At 47.3% G+C, this 16,152-nt stretch overlaps 1 protein-coding gene across 3 annotated transcripts in view; it reads left to right on the forward strand.

Moving 5' to 3' along the window:
• Positions 1-5,176: 5,176 nt before the first annotated feature.
• PITPNM3 (PITPNM family member 3) overlaps positions 5,177-16,152 on the forward strand; it is a 344,601-nt gene continuing 333,625 nt past the window's right edge. For all 3 annotated transcript variants that reach the window (XM_075074008.1, XM_075074009.1, XM_075074010.1), the window contains exon 1: positions 5,177-5,571. In XM_075074008.1, coding sequence (XP_074930109.1) covers positions 5,550-5,571 — 22 coding nt within the window. In that variant the 5' untranslated portion in view covers positions 5,177-5,549. The remainder of the gene's footprint in view (positions 5,572-16,152) is intronic.

Here is a 16,152-nt window from a genome sequence, read left to right on the forward strand (position 1 = left end):
TTATCCTCACCTTTGTGTGAAGGACTCAACTAGAGAGAGGCTAGTCTGCTAAACTCCTGGTGTTGATGTATAGCAAAAAGTTGATTCACTTGTGCATCAAAGAAGAGATTAAAAAAGTACAGGAGAAAACTGAACAATTAAAAAGCTGCTGATTGGTACAATTAGGGGAGGCTCAAAGACTATTTATTCAAAAGACTATTCAAGCAGACTAAGGACTAACCTGCAGTGGAGACTTCCTCAGACTTCAGCCAATAGTGGAAATAAGTCGCAATTTAATAATCAAAACAAGGTTTAAGTGGAGCATGTATCTTGTGCTGGCTGTTTGCAAGGGGATGAATGTCACCAGTGACTTTTTGTGGGTTAAAAGTGGTGGGGTCAAACTAGAAGGCAATGAGTCAAATTCTGCCTGCGCTTACGCCCCTGCCATTCTGCTGACTTCAGCGAGGTTTTGTGGGCCTAAAAGAAGGCAAGGCCTGGGGTGAATGCTTGGCTGTGCTGAAAAGGAGGAAGAGGACTATCGCTGTGGGCCCATCTTGTTTTGCATGCTATCATCTGCCTGCATGATGATCTTTATGATAAATTGAATCTTCCAGTAAACTGATTGGTCACGCATTTTCAAGCACTTGTTAAAATCAGCCAGTGTTTACACTTTTTATTTTTGTTCCTTTTTGCCCTGTTTAACTGGTGCTGGTCCTAGTGTGACCTGTTCTGATCAGATATTATCCCACAGAGCTAACCTGTCAGTTCCTGAGCCCTCTTCCCTAGGAGGTGGTTTGTTTAAACTGGTACAAGCCTGACGTCATTTGTAAGTCACTAGCATAGCTTCCAAAGCTGCTAGTGGTACAGACCTTGTAACTAGCTACTTATCTGAATGCCTGGTCTAGTCATCGTTTAGAATTCTTTCGGCCTGTGGCATAGTGATGCTGGAACATCCTCAGGAAATAATCATTTGGGCAGATCTTGTAACCAGTACTTCATGCGAAACAGCAGAGGGGAAACTGTGGCTTTGGGCCAACCTTCCAGCTGGGTTCTATCACCCATGGGTGAATGAAGGTAAACCCATAAGCTTAGCTTAGTCAGGACTCTGGGGTTCAGAATTCCTGGAGTGCGTCTATTTCCCGGCGCTGCCTTCTGACCTTGGACAAGTCACTCTACCCCTCTGGGCTTTTAAATGTTGATCTCAGTGGCATTTATTGTGACTGACTGTGTCATTGCACCTTTCATTTTGCACCTACAGGCTTTGTGCCAAGACTAGCTCAGTCAGTCGCTGGAAGCATAGGTGCTGACTTTTGATTTTGCTGGTGGGTGCCTCAGCCCTGCTCTGCCCTCACTCTGCCCCACTCCACCTCTTCCTGCCCCACTGTGCCCCACTCCCCTCAGGTCCTCTCCCCAGAGCATCTCCTGCCCACTGCTCACTCCTTTTTGCCCCCTCCTGTCTTGAAGGTGAGGTGTGTGTGTGTGAGGGGCTCAGCCTGCCCTCAAAACTGGCAATTTTCAGCATATTTATACACTTCTTTCGTAGTCTGTTATTGAATGTCTATCATTGGCACCTTAATGTAATCATTAAAATAGTAATGAAATATATCATTACATTATCATGAATTAGAGTATATTAAAATCATTACACTCAGCTACAAGCTGTCTTCACTAACCATCACTGTGTAAAGACATAGAATTTGCTCTGGGCTTCACACCTGCTTAGGGCCTGTTTGGGAGCTGAGGGCCACTGATGGCTGTGGGAAGACGGTGGATGGGAGGGACAAGCAGTGGGGAGTCTTCCCCCTCTTCCTTCTTCTTTCTCCTCTCCCTTCCTCTCAGTCTCCCTGCCCCTTTCCCTTTCTCTTGTTTCTTCCTTAAGTCCTTGCTCCGCTTCTTTCTTCCCACCCATGTCCTATCTCTTTCTGCTCCCCACCTCCTGGGTGCTCTGGCTGGTGGCTGCTCCCACCTACACACTCAAGGGAAGAAGAGGTTCTCCCTCCTTGGGTGGGAAGGTTGGCCTAGTGGTTAAGGCACAGGCCTCAGGTATTCTGGGTATGATTCTCGGCTCTGCCTGAGACTCCCTGCTTACCCTTGGGAAAGTCACTTCGCCTCTGTGTGCCCTAGATCCCACCTGCCAAATGGGGCCAATACTGACCCTGCCTCCTTGGCTAAATCCAGTCATGGCTGTGTGGTGGTGGTGATGATGATGGAAATGGAGATGCCAATGTGGGTAGATTTGGGCTGAATTCACCACAGCCTGAGTGAGAGCCAGCTCCACACAGGGGACAATGAGGGAGAGAGGGGCTCTGGCCAGCTCCACACAGAGGGGGATCAGGGCTTCAGCCCTGCTGAAGGCTTCTGCCACGAGGTGGCTGAGGCTTCTGAGCCAGGGACTTCAGCCCCACATCTTCTGCCAGGGTCCAGGGCTGCCAAGGGGCTGGTCATCCCAGTGGGTGCTGAGCATCCCCTATTCTTCTTTTTTTTTTTTTTTTTTTTTTTTTTTTTTTCTCCTGTGAGTGCTTCAACCCTGGAGCACCCATGGAATTGGCACCTATGGCTGGAAGACTTTCCAAACAACTTGCCTGCTTTGGGACTGCCTGTGCCTTTATGTGGTGAGCTCTCTAGGGCAAAAAGACTCACAATGTTGACTCTCATTCGATTTGTAACTTCCAGATCCTCTTCTGCAGGACTACTCCTAGCCAGTGATTACTCACTTTGTAATTGTGCTTTTGATTTTTTTTTCCTTCCTAAGTGTAGTATTTTGCATTTATAGTTATTGAATTTCATTTTGTCGACTTCAGAGCAATTCTCCAATTTCTCAGTCATTTTGAATTTTAATCCTGCCCTCTAAAGTGGTTGCAGCCCCTCTCAGCTTCGTATTGCCTGTACATTTTATAAGCATGCTCTTCACTCCATTATTCAAGTCAATAATGAAAATATTGAATAGTGTTGGACCCAGGACTGACCCCCTGCAAAGCCCCACTAGAACCACCATCCCAGTTTGATAGTGAACCCTTAATGATTATGCTTTGAGCACAGTCTTTCAACCAGTGATGCATCCACCTTATAGTAATTTCATCTAGAACATTTCCCTAGTTTGCTCATGAGAACATCATGGGGGACTGCTAAAAGCTTTAATAAAATCGAGATGTATCACATCACCTGCGTGTTCCGTATCCACTAGACCAGTATGCTAGCAAGTAAATATCAAGGTAGACATCAAGATGCAATATTTACTGGGCTGCCCATCCTGTCCCAGAAATCACTGCGAGTTACAGTGGATTAAGGGCAGATCCTTACAGTTGGGAGTAGGGCCCGCACAGGATACACCTGCTCCTTCACAGCTGCGGGAGAAGAGGTAGGAGCTGCAAGATTTCACATGTTGGCTGCAGGCACCTCATCCTCTTGGATCCATAGAGCAATCCTTTACCTGTCACTGAGCCTACTTCCAGCTCTGGACCTACATCTGCTCCTAATCCACAGTAAGCAGGAGTTCTCCCAGTTGTGGAGCGGGCCCCGTTTTTTACTCCAAAATATCCAACCCCACCTTACACCTATAAAAAAAACATGCACTTTCCTCTTTCTGTGTGTGGCACACATCTCAAGCAGAGGAAAATGTATGATTTTTTCATTCTGCGCTCTGTGTGTGTGTGTGTGTGTGTGTGTGTGTGTTAAAGAGCGCTTCATTCTTTTTCTTTGCCTAATGACTCTGGCATCATTTTCCTTTGCATGGGCACTGGTTGCTTTCAGAGATCCATGTAAACTGAAGACTTTCGATTAAAAAGCGATCAAAGAGACAATTACAGGATCTGGCTTATTGCTTTTCTTATATCCTTAACTCTTCCAAAATGCTGCCTCCTCCTTGTATTGTCACTTCCTCTCAGGGTAAGGTTGTCTTTTTTTATGCTGCAGCAGAATGAGCTTTATGAGCAACAAAAACAGAACAAGGCTAAATACTTGGGCCAAATCCTGCTGTCCTTACTAGGGCAAAACTCTCACTGGAATCAGAGGGACAGGGTTTAGCCCATGTGGTCTTCTATTTTCTTCAGCAGCTGATCACTCAGAGCTTCCCGGTTCTCTCTTCTGGCAATTGACGTCAGATTGGAGGAAACTGGCTGACTCTCTCTATTGGTATTCAGACTGGGACTTGTGTCATCTTCCCCGAGCAATAGAGTAGCAGTTGACAGTTCCCAAGTCCCAGCAAGGAACCCTAACTGTATCATCACCTAGGGCCAGTTAGTGATGCGTGTGAATTCACGGGGGAAGGGGGGATGTATCGGAGGCGAGGGGAGGTTTATGGGGGACGGCGCGGTGGAAGGAAGAGCTTGGTCAAACGGAAAGACATTGCAGCCCTAAACAAACCAACATGTGAAAGTTCTCACTGCTGGAATGCTCCTCTTCTGAGGCTCTGCAATAGGTACTCGGGTACATGATCCTTCCCTAAATCATCAAAAGGAATAGCACTGTGAATTCAGAAAGCTGTTTTTAAAAGGGCCACAAACCACTGGCTAGCTGCTTCCTGTCATTTCTGTGCATCACTTTGTTGGTAAGGAAGAAAAATTACTCGAGGATGCGGGGCTCGGCATCGGCTCCTCCATACACATCTACTGCCCAGCCACTCCGGGGAGGAGGAGGAGGTGGTGGTGGGGCGTAAGGGATTCACGCCGCATTGGGATTTGGAGTGACTTTTGGGGTGTGGGAGAGGAAGAATTGCTAATTTCTGACGGGAGTGGGTGGGATTGGGATCGTCGCAGATCTGCTTTAAAGAGAGGCAGGGGCAAAACCCGTTTGCGGACCTAATCCAAAATCGGGAGAAAGATCACCGTGTCTCGGGGAGGGGAGAGCAGGCTTTGCAGGGCTCTATCCTTTGGAGAGCCTCTTCAAAGTTTCTCCTGACGAGGAAGGCCCCCTCGCTGTGTTTCAGCGTGACACCCTGGCATGATCTCTCTTGGAGGGAGGGCTGGGCACGGGAGACAGTGTCGCAACCGCATGCTTCCAAACGTTGTCCTTTGCAATTCCCTTTCCCCAGGCTGTGGGGTGGGACAGGGCGGCTGAGAGGCGATCCTGAGATTCCCCTCCCCTGGAGAGGGAAGATTGGGGTGGGAGAGGGAGTTGTATGTATTTGTCTCTCTCTCAGGACACAGTTCTTGATCATCTTGATTTTCGGAGAGAGACACAGAGTCCCCTCATCCCAAACTGTCCCAGCCGTTGGGCGAGGACAGCGCCTGCTGCTTTAACCTCTCCCTCCGGGTGCAGGAATTGTCCGCTGCGCCTTTAACTGTGGTCGTTACACCGGCGGCGGAGCTGCAGGAAGAAGCAGCAGCAGCTCGTGGTGCCCTGTCGGCTGCTCCCCTCCGGCTCCCGGCGCTGCAGCCTGAACCCCGGGAGAGGTGCCGCTAGAGGCAGCCGAAGCAAACAAATGTGGCCACGGAGCCCAAGACGTCTTGTCTCCCAGTGCGCTAGGAGAGCTCCAGCGGCGAGCCGCTAGGGCGCAGCCGGCTTGGAGAGCGGCGGCCTCGGGCAGGTGCGGGACTCGGTGCTGAGCTGCAGGAGCCGAGGCGCCCGGGGAGATGGCGAAAGCCTCACGCCCAGGTGAGCTGCCTGGGGAGGAGAAAGGAGGGCGGGTTTGGCCGAGCGGGGAGGCGCAGCTCAGGCAGGTGCGGGCGGTGGGCGGGGGGGAGGAAACACCAAACTCAGGGAATGTGAGGTTGCTGCGCTCCAGCGCTCTGTGCGCCCAAGCGCATAGGGTCCCTGTCCCATTGGGGTGCGCAGCTGCATGCTGGGGTCCCCCCCAGCTGCGCGGGGAGGGCACCTGGATGTGTGCTAGGGGCCGGGGTCTGTGACTCGGGGGGCAGCGCTCCTGCCCGGACTGGCGCTTGTGGCTGGGGATGGTTTGGGTACATGCCTCCATGGAGCGAGCTCCTTGTTAGTTAGCCAGGTGGTGGGCTCGCTTGAGGGGAGCTTGTGTTTTCTCTTCTGCAGCGGGCGTTTGAATGGCTCGCATTTCTCCCGGCTGTGGGGTGGGTGGGGGCAGCTGCGTGTCCATTTCCTCCATTGCACTTCTCCAAATTGCGGTGCTTGGCCGTTTGGTCCCTAGCGGCGGTTTTGCTGGAGTCAGGGCTCCAGGCACAGTTTTATTGCATGACTGGCTCCCTTTGTAGCACCCCCTGCTCCCCCCTCCGGTTTGGCCTTGTCATATCGCCCCACCAGGACAAAAATCTCTTGCAAGTCACGCAATGCTAACTTACATGGTTTCTGGTAGCGTGTACCTTCTCCTGAGAGCTAGCCAGCTATTACTTCCACATACAGCTAGCCTGACCATCCTCTCGTATACGTAGAACTATGAGGTCCTTTGCCAAGGTGCAAAGACAAACAAACTTTTCCATGCATGGAAACGCCACTTAATTTGCTCCTCTTTTTCCCAGCTAAGTTTATTTAGGCTCCCAAGAGGCTCTTTCCTCTTGATCGGTGCCTGTAGCATTTAGCTGAAAGCATCGCATGTGGTTTTCATTCATCTTTACACTTCATTGTTGAAAATCTTGAGCACGGCTTCTTTTTGGGGGGAGGGGGTAAGAAGCTATATCGCTTGAGATCTATTTTTGTTGTAGACCGGCTTCCTAAAAGATTTCTGCTCCACCATGACTTCCTTTATTTTATACCCCCTCACTGAAAAGGTGGGAAGAGTGAATGAACTAGAAAGCAGAAGCAGCTTTTTGAAATGGGGTTTTAAGAGATCTGGAGGGAAAACCCTGCTTTTTGACAATAATACCACTGGATACATTTTTATCGTCAGTGAAACTGGTGCTTCTCCCGAAGTAGACTTACTAAGCTAACCCATTTGTTCAGAAAAGGCTTGTAGGACAAAGTGCCGATTCCTTATCTGCCAAGAGGCAAAGGAATGCGACCGGTGTGGTGTTTTTTTGTTTTTTTTTGTTTCGTTTTTTGTCCATGTTGTAAATTTCATCTTTCTTCTCCCACCTTCCCACTGGATTTGATTACTCGTCTAATGGATTTAGAAACATGCATGTACCACTAGATTGTGTTGCAGGGATGGGTTTAGAGGAATGCTCTGCTAGGTATCAGCTGCTGAAAATGAGTTGGAAAAAATCGCAGAAGTGAGAAAAGGCAAGTGGTGCAATGCACTTGATCATATGTATGGGTGAGTGATGCTGCCTTCTAGTGGTTTGCCAGCAGAAAAGATAAGGAACCTGTTAGGGCTACCAGGAAAAGGAGGTTTCTTCTAGCTCCTGTGGAGAGGTGTGTTTTTGGAGGCAAAAGGCCTGACTTCACTTGGACTAAAAACCTGGCTTGCAGCAATGTGTGTGCCAGACTTACTTGGTATTGTGACCACTATTGTCTGCAAATGGATTCGTTAAAGAGGGGAGGACATCTTTCTCCATCTCAGATTTAAAAGGGCTGCTGTCGTGTTTATAAACAAAAGCAAATGTTTTTAGCTGGGAGGAAAACCATCACATTGAGCAGATGCAAACTGATGGCAGCCCTTGAGAAATGGTACCCTTGAAATAGAGAACAGTCATAATCAACCAAAAGGAAACATGCTATTAAATAAAACGAAGTTTTTAAACCCAAAGGAGATAATTTGTTTAAAAGAGTGGGGGAAAAAAATTCAATTGACCTTCTCGTACATTGATTCATGTTTCTTTCCCTTTGCACAATGAAAATCGGGAAAGTCTTTCACTGGTGTTTGGGCTGCATGCACTGCAGGGATTCGCTTGTTTGTTTAAACTCAGCTTGGTTTGCACAGAATTTTAAAAGATTATAAATGAATGTTACGTTTTTATTGATCTTGGAGTTTAAACAAAATATAATGGTTATGCCAGATTTAAAAGGCTGGTGCCCCCCCCTTTTATTTTTATTTTAAAGAAGCATTTAAAAATGAATAACCTATCCATAGGGACTATTCCAGAGCTACCTACGTGAGGAGCAATGAAAATGAGCTACATTTTAGAAATCTTACTGAGGCTATTGGTATGAACTGAAATTATGCAAATGTACCAAAATGTGTGTGTGACTTGCTTGTATTTTACCTGCATGGAAATCACTGTTTCCTGGTGTCAAGCCATCTCAGATCTGAGACTTCATTGCAAACACAGGGAAAATAACCTTTCCAAGGTCACTGCTTTCAATTCCTAGCATGGTAGGGGTTCAGGTCCACCCACTCATGCATTTGATCAGAATATCGGATTACATGTGAGATCATGATGGGAGGGAGAATGTGTTTTGGAGGATCAGACTCGGTCTGTTGCTTGCCTAGGCTTCATCAGTAAAAGGTGTGATTTGATTATTTTTTTAAGTGATCTGGAGATCTGACCGAGGGATGGGTTCTTCAGATGCTGAGCAATTGGCGTAAGGCCCTAATCTTGCAAATATTCAGGTGTATGTTTCCACTGGGGCCTGTGCTTAAGCATGTGTAGAGTGGAGCCCATGATTTTCAGGATCAGGGCCTATGACTGCAGATAGCACAACAGCAGTTGCAGCTTACTACCTGTTGTCTTCTCTTTCTGCATCACCTTACAATATGCTGCAGTGACTCCAATGTTAGCACCTACCCAGAAAGCCAAACACTTTGTTGTGAATGCTGGATACTTTAGAGATGGTGCAGGCAGCCCATCCACAGTAGCTGCTGAATATTCTCTAATCTTTTCATATCTTCTCTGGATTTGGGGAGGGAATCGGAGAAGGCAGTGGGTGCTGGCTGAAAAGGGGGTGACATTAATTATGCTGTTGGGGAGTCACTGTCTAAGGATTCAAGAAGCAGATCTAGGACATATGCCACATTTGAAAGAAACTATGGAAAAGTTCAGTCTGTGATTTGCAGCTTAGATTGTTGTCTCGCTAATCCCGCCCACCCCCATGCTGCTAGTCAGTGACACCATAGGGTGCAAGAGCAAAAATGTCAATTGTTGCTTAAAATAGTAGCTCAAAGGCAGATGTGACTGTTTTTGTTTTCTATACTTGTTCAGCAAATGTATGCTGGCCTGGTTACATCATCTGCTGCAAAGTTGCCAGTCGAAGGAAGTATGGTAGATAGCCAGGGGCACGTCATTGTTGGAATGCTATTAGAGGGAAAACATTGGGCCCGATGGGAAAAGACTCTGATAGCCCAAAATACTGAGACTGGTGATGATGAGGAACAGCTGCATCTTGTATTCTTTTGAGCCCTAGGTAGTGTTTTGTCACTATCCCTCTATATCTGTGAGTCTCGACCAGGGGTACATCAATTCATCTAGATATTTGCTTGGTTTTACGGCAGGCTACATAAAAAAACACTGGCAAAATCTGTACAAACTAAAATTTCATATAGACACTGACTTGTTTTGTTCTGCTCTATTTACTGAAATATAAGTACAATATTTTATATTCTAATTGGTTTATTTCATAATTACATGGTAAAAATGAGAGAGCATGCAATTTTTCAGTAATAGTGTGCTGTGACACTTGTATGTTATATCTGATTTTTGTAAGCAGGTTGTTTGTAAGTGAGGTTGAATTTGAGGGTATGCAAGACAAATTCAGTCTCCTGAAAGGGGTCCAGTAGTCTGGAAAGGTTGAGAGTCACTGCTCTACATGGTAGCCCTTCTGGCTGAGTCTGGCTATCTTAATTTGTCTTATGCTCTCTATGGCCTTTGAAAGAGCCAACCATACTCTTGGCTTCAGCAGCAGTGTGTTCCCCTGGTTCTCATTTTAGATGACTTTCTTCAGCTGCTGCCGCCACTGCTGCTGCTCCTCTTCTGTTCCCCTTCCCAATCTGATGGCTGTCAAGGTTTGGTCCTTGATTTTCTTAATCTGCTCCCTTGGCTTCAACTTCTACTTCTGTCCAGAAGATGGTTCCAAAGTCAACTCCTGTCCCTGACATCTCCTTCTCTGTCTGGTATCACATCCCCTGAGGTCTCTGTTGTGTGTCCCAAGGCTTTTTTGAGCTTAGTCTTTCAAAAATGGGACTCATTACCTTTGCCATAACTCCCTCCTCTCTGGTTTTCTCTCGCTCATTGCTGACAACTCTGCTAGTCTTCTGGACTTGGTGTCTTCTTTGTCTCTTTCCTTCTTCACCCATCTCCCCCAGTACCCAGTGTCTCTTTCCAAACACTACCTCAGCATCCCCCAAATCCACACTTCTGTCTTTACACCACCCCTCACTCCCTTGTCTGGACCTTGACAATCTCTTGGCTGGATTATTGTAACTTCCTTCCTGGTTTTCTCTATCTGCCATGGTTGTGGTCCACATCCTTTGCTGTCGCTGTGGTCATGTCATGTCCTCTTCTAATTATCTCCCTGAATTTGTCAGTCACTGTGTTGCAACAGGTTCCTTGTCCTAACCTTTGAATCCTTATGTGATATTGCACAATGGATCTTCCTGGCTTCCTCCGCTTTCCCGCTTCAGCCTTGCCTCACTCCTCCTTTTGTCTCTTTCATATACTTGGTTTCTTGTCTTTCATTCTGTTGCCTGCTATGCTAGGAACATTCTCCTACCTCTTGTCTGCCAAGCTCCCACTCCCTCTTGTCCTCTTTAAATTCCTTCTTTGTAAACCCTTACTTCCAGGAGATGCTTCCTTCCTTTTTGTCCTCCCTTCACCCTTTTATGAACCACTGATGTTTGACTTGTCCTCCCCGCCCAATCTGCAAATCACTGCCTGTGGGCACACCTCTGATTTTCACTGAGGTACAGCAATTGGCTTCTGTGCAGTGTATTGCAAGACTGGGACCTTGGGCTATAGGGCTAGAGAACTGTGCTAACTTACATCAGCTGAGGGACTGGCCTTCAAGAGGTATTTATACAGTGCCTCGTATGATGGGGTCCTAGTCCACGATCAGTGATCCTGGGTGCTACTGAAATAATATGTTCCCTGTCCCTTCAGAAGAGATTGCTCTGTTTGTCAAGTGCAGCGCAAATTTACAGTGCAATATGTACCAATAATGCCCATTGGAAATGAATTCCTCTTGTCACCTAGTCCTCAAAGTAAAGGAGGCTATTAGTTAGCACTGTTATGGCACAAAACATGGAGAGGAGATGACGTATGACTAGGGGGCCAATGGCAAATATAGTAGGGGAAGAATCTGATGCAAATTTAAAGCTACCTAGTACTATAATAGACTGATCCATTGATTTTTTTTTTTTCCTTCCTGTGATGCTCAGTGGATGATAGTCATCACTTTATGATGATGTCTTCATATGCAGTAATCTCAGGCATTGACAAACATCACACTTTGACCAGTCAAGAGGTAAGAGAGTGCAAGAAGTAAGCCCTGTCCCATTTTAGAGGGGCAGTTGAAATGCAGGCTTGCCTACAGGAGCGCACATGGGCAGGGCCGGTGCTTCCATTTAGGTGACCTAGGCGGTTGCCTAGGGGACCAGGATTTGGGGGGGCGGCATTTTGCCAGCCTTGGCGGTGGGGGGTCCTTCTGCGCTCCGGGTAGTCGTCGGCAATTCTGCGTCGGGTCCTTCACTTGCTCTGGGGCTTCACCGCTGCCGAAGTGCCCCAAAGACTGGGAGCGCAGAAGAACCCCCCCGCCGCAGAATTGCCGCCAACGACCGGGAGCGTGGAAGGACCTCCACCTAGGGCGCCAAAAACCCTGGCGCCGCTCCTGCACGTGGGTGAGAGGGCTAGGAATTTAACCCAGGAGTCCTAATGCCTCATCTCCTGCTCTAACTGATCACACTCTGTTACCATAAGGAGAAGCCCCAGCAACTCTAGCCAGATGCTGCCTTGGAGTAATGACTAATATTTTTAAATGGGTCGTGTGAATTTCGTACTGGACCACGGAGGGAGATCCTCGAGCCACTGTCGAAGCTTCCCCATGCTTGTGTGCTGAAATCCTGATCCGCCTGTCCCTCCCAGAGGAGGCAAGAAGATAATTCGGTCACTGTGTCCATTTTAATCTTTGGCTTCTGTCTGCAGATACTGCCACCGAGAGAACCAATTGTGATTGCTTTTTGTGATGTGGGCATCTGTCTGGTGGAAACTTATTTTGAAGCAATCTGTTTTTCATTCCTAACTCCAGAAGCTGGGGAACAAGTCATTACTAGTAGATGACCCCCTTGATGAGAAGCAGAAGAGAGCAAACAACTGTTTTGAACCAAATCTGTTCTTCAGTTAATTTTCTCTTGCTCATGTAATGTACCAAGTCCAGCTGCTCAGTACCGCTCGCTGTTCTTTCCAGGTTTATCCTGCTCTCAATGGCAAATCTCCACTGACTTCAAAAGTAGGGGAGTCAAATCTGTTATGGGATGTACGGGTCCCACACTGAACCAGGTCAGGGAGCAGAGCAATACTGGGCAAGGGAGGTGCTGCCCTCAAGGCATGCTCCCAGTGGCGGAACAGATTAGAAAGAAACTGGTAGCCCAGGAGACAGGCCAATGAGCTGCACATGGCACCAGGAAGCCAGGCTGAGAGCTGTGCCAGGAAGGGCAACAGCTTTGTGAAGGCTGCTCTAGTACCAAGGACTTGTATCCTCTCTCCTCTCCTCCCCTCCCCTCCCAGCCATCTTTGGGAGTTGAAAATCCAGAGAAAGTGACTGACTGAACAGGACATTGAGAATCGAAGACAGCAACTGTTCCCCAAACAGAGGCACTCCAGACTGGTGGGAAGTGACCCAGGGGAAACATAACTTGACTGGATTCTCTAGTATACGCCTCAGGCCCTGGTTGGGACTTGGTGGAGTGGGTGGTCCCTGGTTTCCCTTACCTTGCCTCCCTACTTTTTCGTAGTGACCAGTCTCTGGGGGAGCAATCGGAGCATGAGGGGATGATTGAGATCACAGCAAGGGCCCCCTATGGGATGACTAGGCCGGAAGAAATGGTAAGACCATGAGCTGACCACTAGGCAAGCTGGTCACCAGACTTTCCCACTACAAAGCCTTAATCGAGGATGTTGTCCGTCACTGTGGAACCTTAATCTTGAGCACAGCAGAGCAGAAAGCAACTGCTGTTGGAACTGTTTTTTATCCAGCCATGAGGTGGCCAACCTGAGCCTGAGAAGGAGTCAGAATTTACCAATGTACATTGCCAAAGAGCCACAGTAATACATCAGCAACGCCCCCCCCCCACCACTCCTAGCGCCTATTGGCAGCCCTGTCGACCAGCGCCTCCACCTCTCTCCCTGCACCTCCTGATGAGCTGTTTTGTGGCATGCAAGAGGCTCGGGGGGGGGGGCAGGGGAGAGGAGGGAGGGCATGACAGGCTAAGGGGAGGGGATGGGAAGGGGTGGAATGGGGGCAGGGTCTGTGGCAGAGCCACGGGTCGAGCAGTGAGCACCTCCCCGGCACATTGGAAAGTTGGCGCCTGTAGCCCCAGCCCTGGAGTCAGTGCCTATACAAGGAGGTACATATTAACTTATGAAGAGCCACAGGCTGGCCACCCCTGAGCCGGTTGGATCAGACTTTCAGGTGCTTAGCAGTCAGCACCCAGAGATGGGGCCAGATTTTTCCAGAGAGCTCTGCTCTCAATGAAACCCTAAATAAAGGCCAGATTTTCAGAACCACTTAACTCAGTAGTTCCCACTGTGATACTCAATGCCAGATTTTCTCACCCAACATGTCAGTCTTTTGAAAGTCTGGTTGCTTCTCTGGTGCCTAAATATAGGAGCTGTGCTCTTTGGAAAATTCTGGTCCTGAAGACTATTCCCTCCCCTTCTCTCACTAACGTAACTGTGGAGTGGTTTATGATGTCAGTTCAGTCGTCCCTCTGGGGCTGAGAGCTGCAACCAGTGGAAGGTCTGCATCTGGCTTAGTAAAGATGAGCTATGCCTGTCCCCTGCTTGGTGCATAGAGCACCTCCGCTGATTTATTGCTTAGCAGCTAAAAGCTGAATCAAATGTCTCTGAGCTGTACAAGACCTTGAGGGTGTTTTTGACAGCACATAAAACTGTTTGTTCAATGTATCTTATAATTAGTTCCCTTGTGCTCTTCGCAGTGTAGTAGATCTTTAATTACTTAAAAGGAAAAGCTGCTAATACAATATTAAAAACATACTGCAGTGTGTCTGAGCAACCCACAATATACTTTCGTGGTAGCTTAAGCGCAGCCCTGTGCTAGATGAAGTACACGGGAATGCTTGGGTCCTCTGAGCTGATACGTCTTCACTAGAAATGCTGCAGGGGTACAGATGTGCCACTGTAGTGCTTCAGTGTAGACACTTACTGTAGTGATGGGTTGGGTTCTCCTGTTGCTGTAGTTAATCCACCTCCCAGAGAGGTGGTAGCTAGGTCAGTGGAAGAATTCTTCCGGTGACCTAGCTGATCTACACCAGTGGTTAGGCTTAACTAAGTTGGTCGGGGTGTGGATTTTTTTTTTCCCCCACGTGCCTGAGCGATGTAGCTGGGTCAACCTAACTTTTAAGTGTTGACATGTGTTAAGAACATACATAGATTTGTTTTATTACTTTCATCACAATGTGTTAGATCAGAGAGATTCTCAATGAGAAATAAATCCTAATTCCTTAGGTTCATATGGTGTCACCATTATGGCTCTTGGCCTTGTGACTGGGAGTTGGCAGATCTGGGTTTGATCCCCATCTCTGCCACAGATTTCATTATGTGACCTTGGGCAAGTCTTTGTAAATCCTTATCCTTCAATAAGGTCTGTATGGCTGGGTCCCACATAGCTGCACTTAAATCAGTAGGTCTACCTGCATGCAGCTCTTTGCAGGACTGAGGCCTTAATCTCTTTCTGTCTGAGTTCCCCATCTGCAAAAAGGGGAGAGAATATTATCTTTTCCCTTTGCTTTATCTAAGCTTTTTGGGGCAATGACTGTCTCTTACTATATGTTTGTACAGTGCTTACCCCAATGGGGGTCTTGTTCTCATCTGGGGCATCCCAACTGTAAAGAGAGATTTTACAGTGACTGTTTAGTATTTGTACATGTAATATGGCAAATTGTTGTTTTCCAGTGGCTTCATTTTCAATGTGTAACTTTGGCCTCTAGTAAGATTTAGTAGCATAGCAGTATTTAGCAACTATGCAGAAAGCTCTGTTAGATAACTTAATGGGTAGTCAGAGAGGCTCCTGATAGCTTCAGAAAAGCAGACTAGAAAAATATTATGTAGCACATGGGATAAGAAGGAAGCTCCTCTCATGGATCGGTGACTGGTTAAAAGATAGGAAACAAAGGGTAGGAATAAATGGTCAGTTTTCAATATGGAGAGAGGTAAATAGTGGTGTCTCCCAGAAGTCTGTACAGAGCCAGCTCCAGGCACCCGCTCAGCAAGCAGGTTCTTGGGGCGGCCAAGGGGAAGGGGCGGCATGGTGGGCTCTTCAGTGGTGGATCCCTCTCAGAGGGAAGGACCTGCAGCTGAATTGCCACCAAAGGAGAAAGCGGCATGGTGGAGCTGCCGCCAATCGTGATCGCGGCTTTTTTTTTTCGCTGCTTGAGGCAGCAAAAACCCTGGAGCCAGCCCTGGGTCTGTACTAGGCCCAGTCCTATTCAACATATTCATAAATGATCTGGAAAAAGCTGTAAACACTGAAGTGGCAAAATTTGCAGATGATACAAAACTACTCAAGATAGTTAAGTCCCAGGCAGTCTGCAAAGAGCTACAAAAGCATCTCACAAAACTGTGTGTCTGAATTTCATCTATCAGAGGGGTAGCCGTGTTAGTCTGGATCTGTAAAAGGAGCAGAGAGTCCTATTGCACCTTATAGACTAACAGACGTATTGGAGCATGAGCTTTCGTGGGTGAATACCCACTTCGTCGGATTTCATCTGCCATTTTCTTGCCCAATGTTGATAAATACAAAGTAATGCACATTGGAAAACATAAATCCCAACCATACATATAAAATGATGGGGTCTAAATTAGCTGTTACCACTCAAGAACGAGATCTTGGTGTCGCTGTGGATAGTTCTCTGAAAACATCCACTCAATGTGCAGCGGCAATCAAAAAAGTGAACAGAATGTTGGGAATCATTAAGAAAGAGATGGATAATAAGACAGAAAATATATTGCCTCTATATAAATCCATGGTACGCCCACATCTTGAATACTATCTCAAAAAAAAGATATATTGGAATTGGAAAAGGTTCAGAATAGGGCAACAAAAATGATTAGGGGTATGGAACGGCTGCCATATGAGGAGAAATTAATAAGACTGGGACTTCTTAGCTTGGGGAAAAAAGACAAGAAAGAGGGGATATGATTGAGGTCTATAAAATCATGA

The sequence above is a fragment of the Chelonoidis abingdonii genome, chromosome 20 (genome assembly GCF_003597395.2).
Source record: "Chelonoidis abingdonii isolate Lonesome George chromosome 20, CheloAbing_2.0, whole genome shotgun sequence".
In the NCBI taxonomy this organism is placed as follows: Eukaryota; Metazoa; Chordata; order Testudines; family Testudinidae; genus Chelonoidis; species Chelonoidis abingdonii.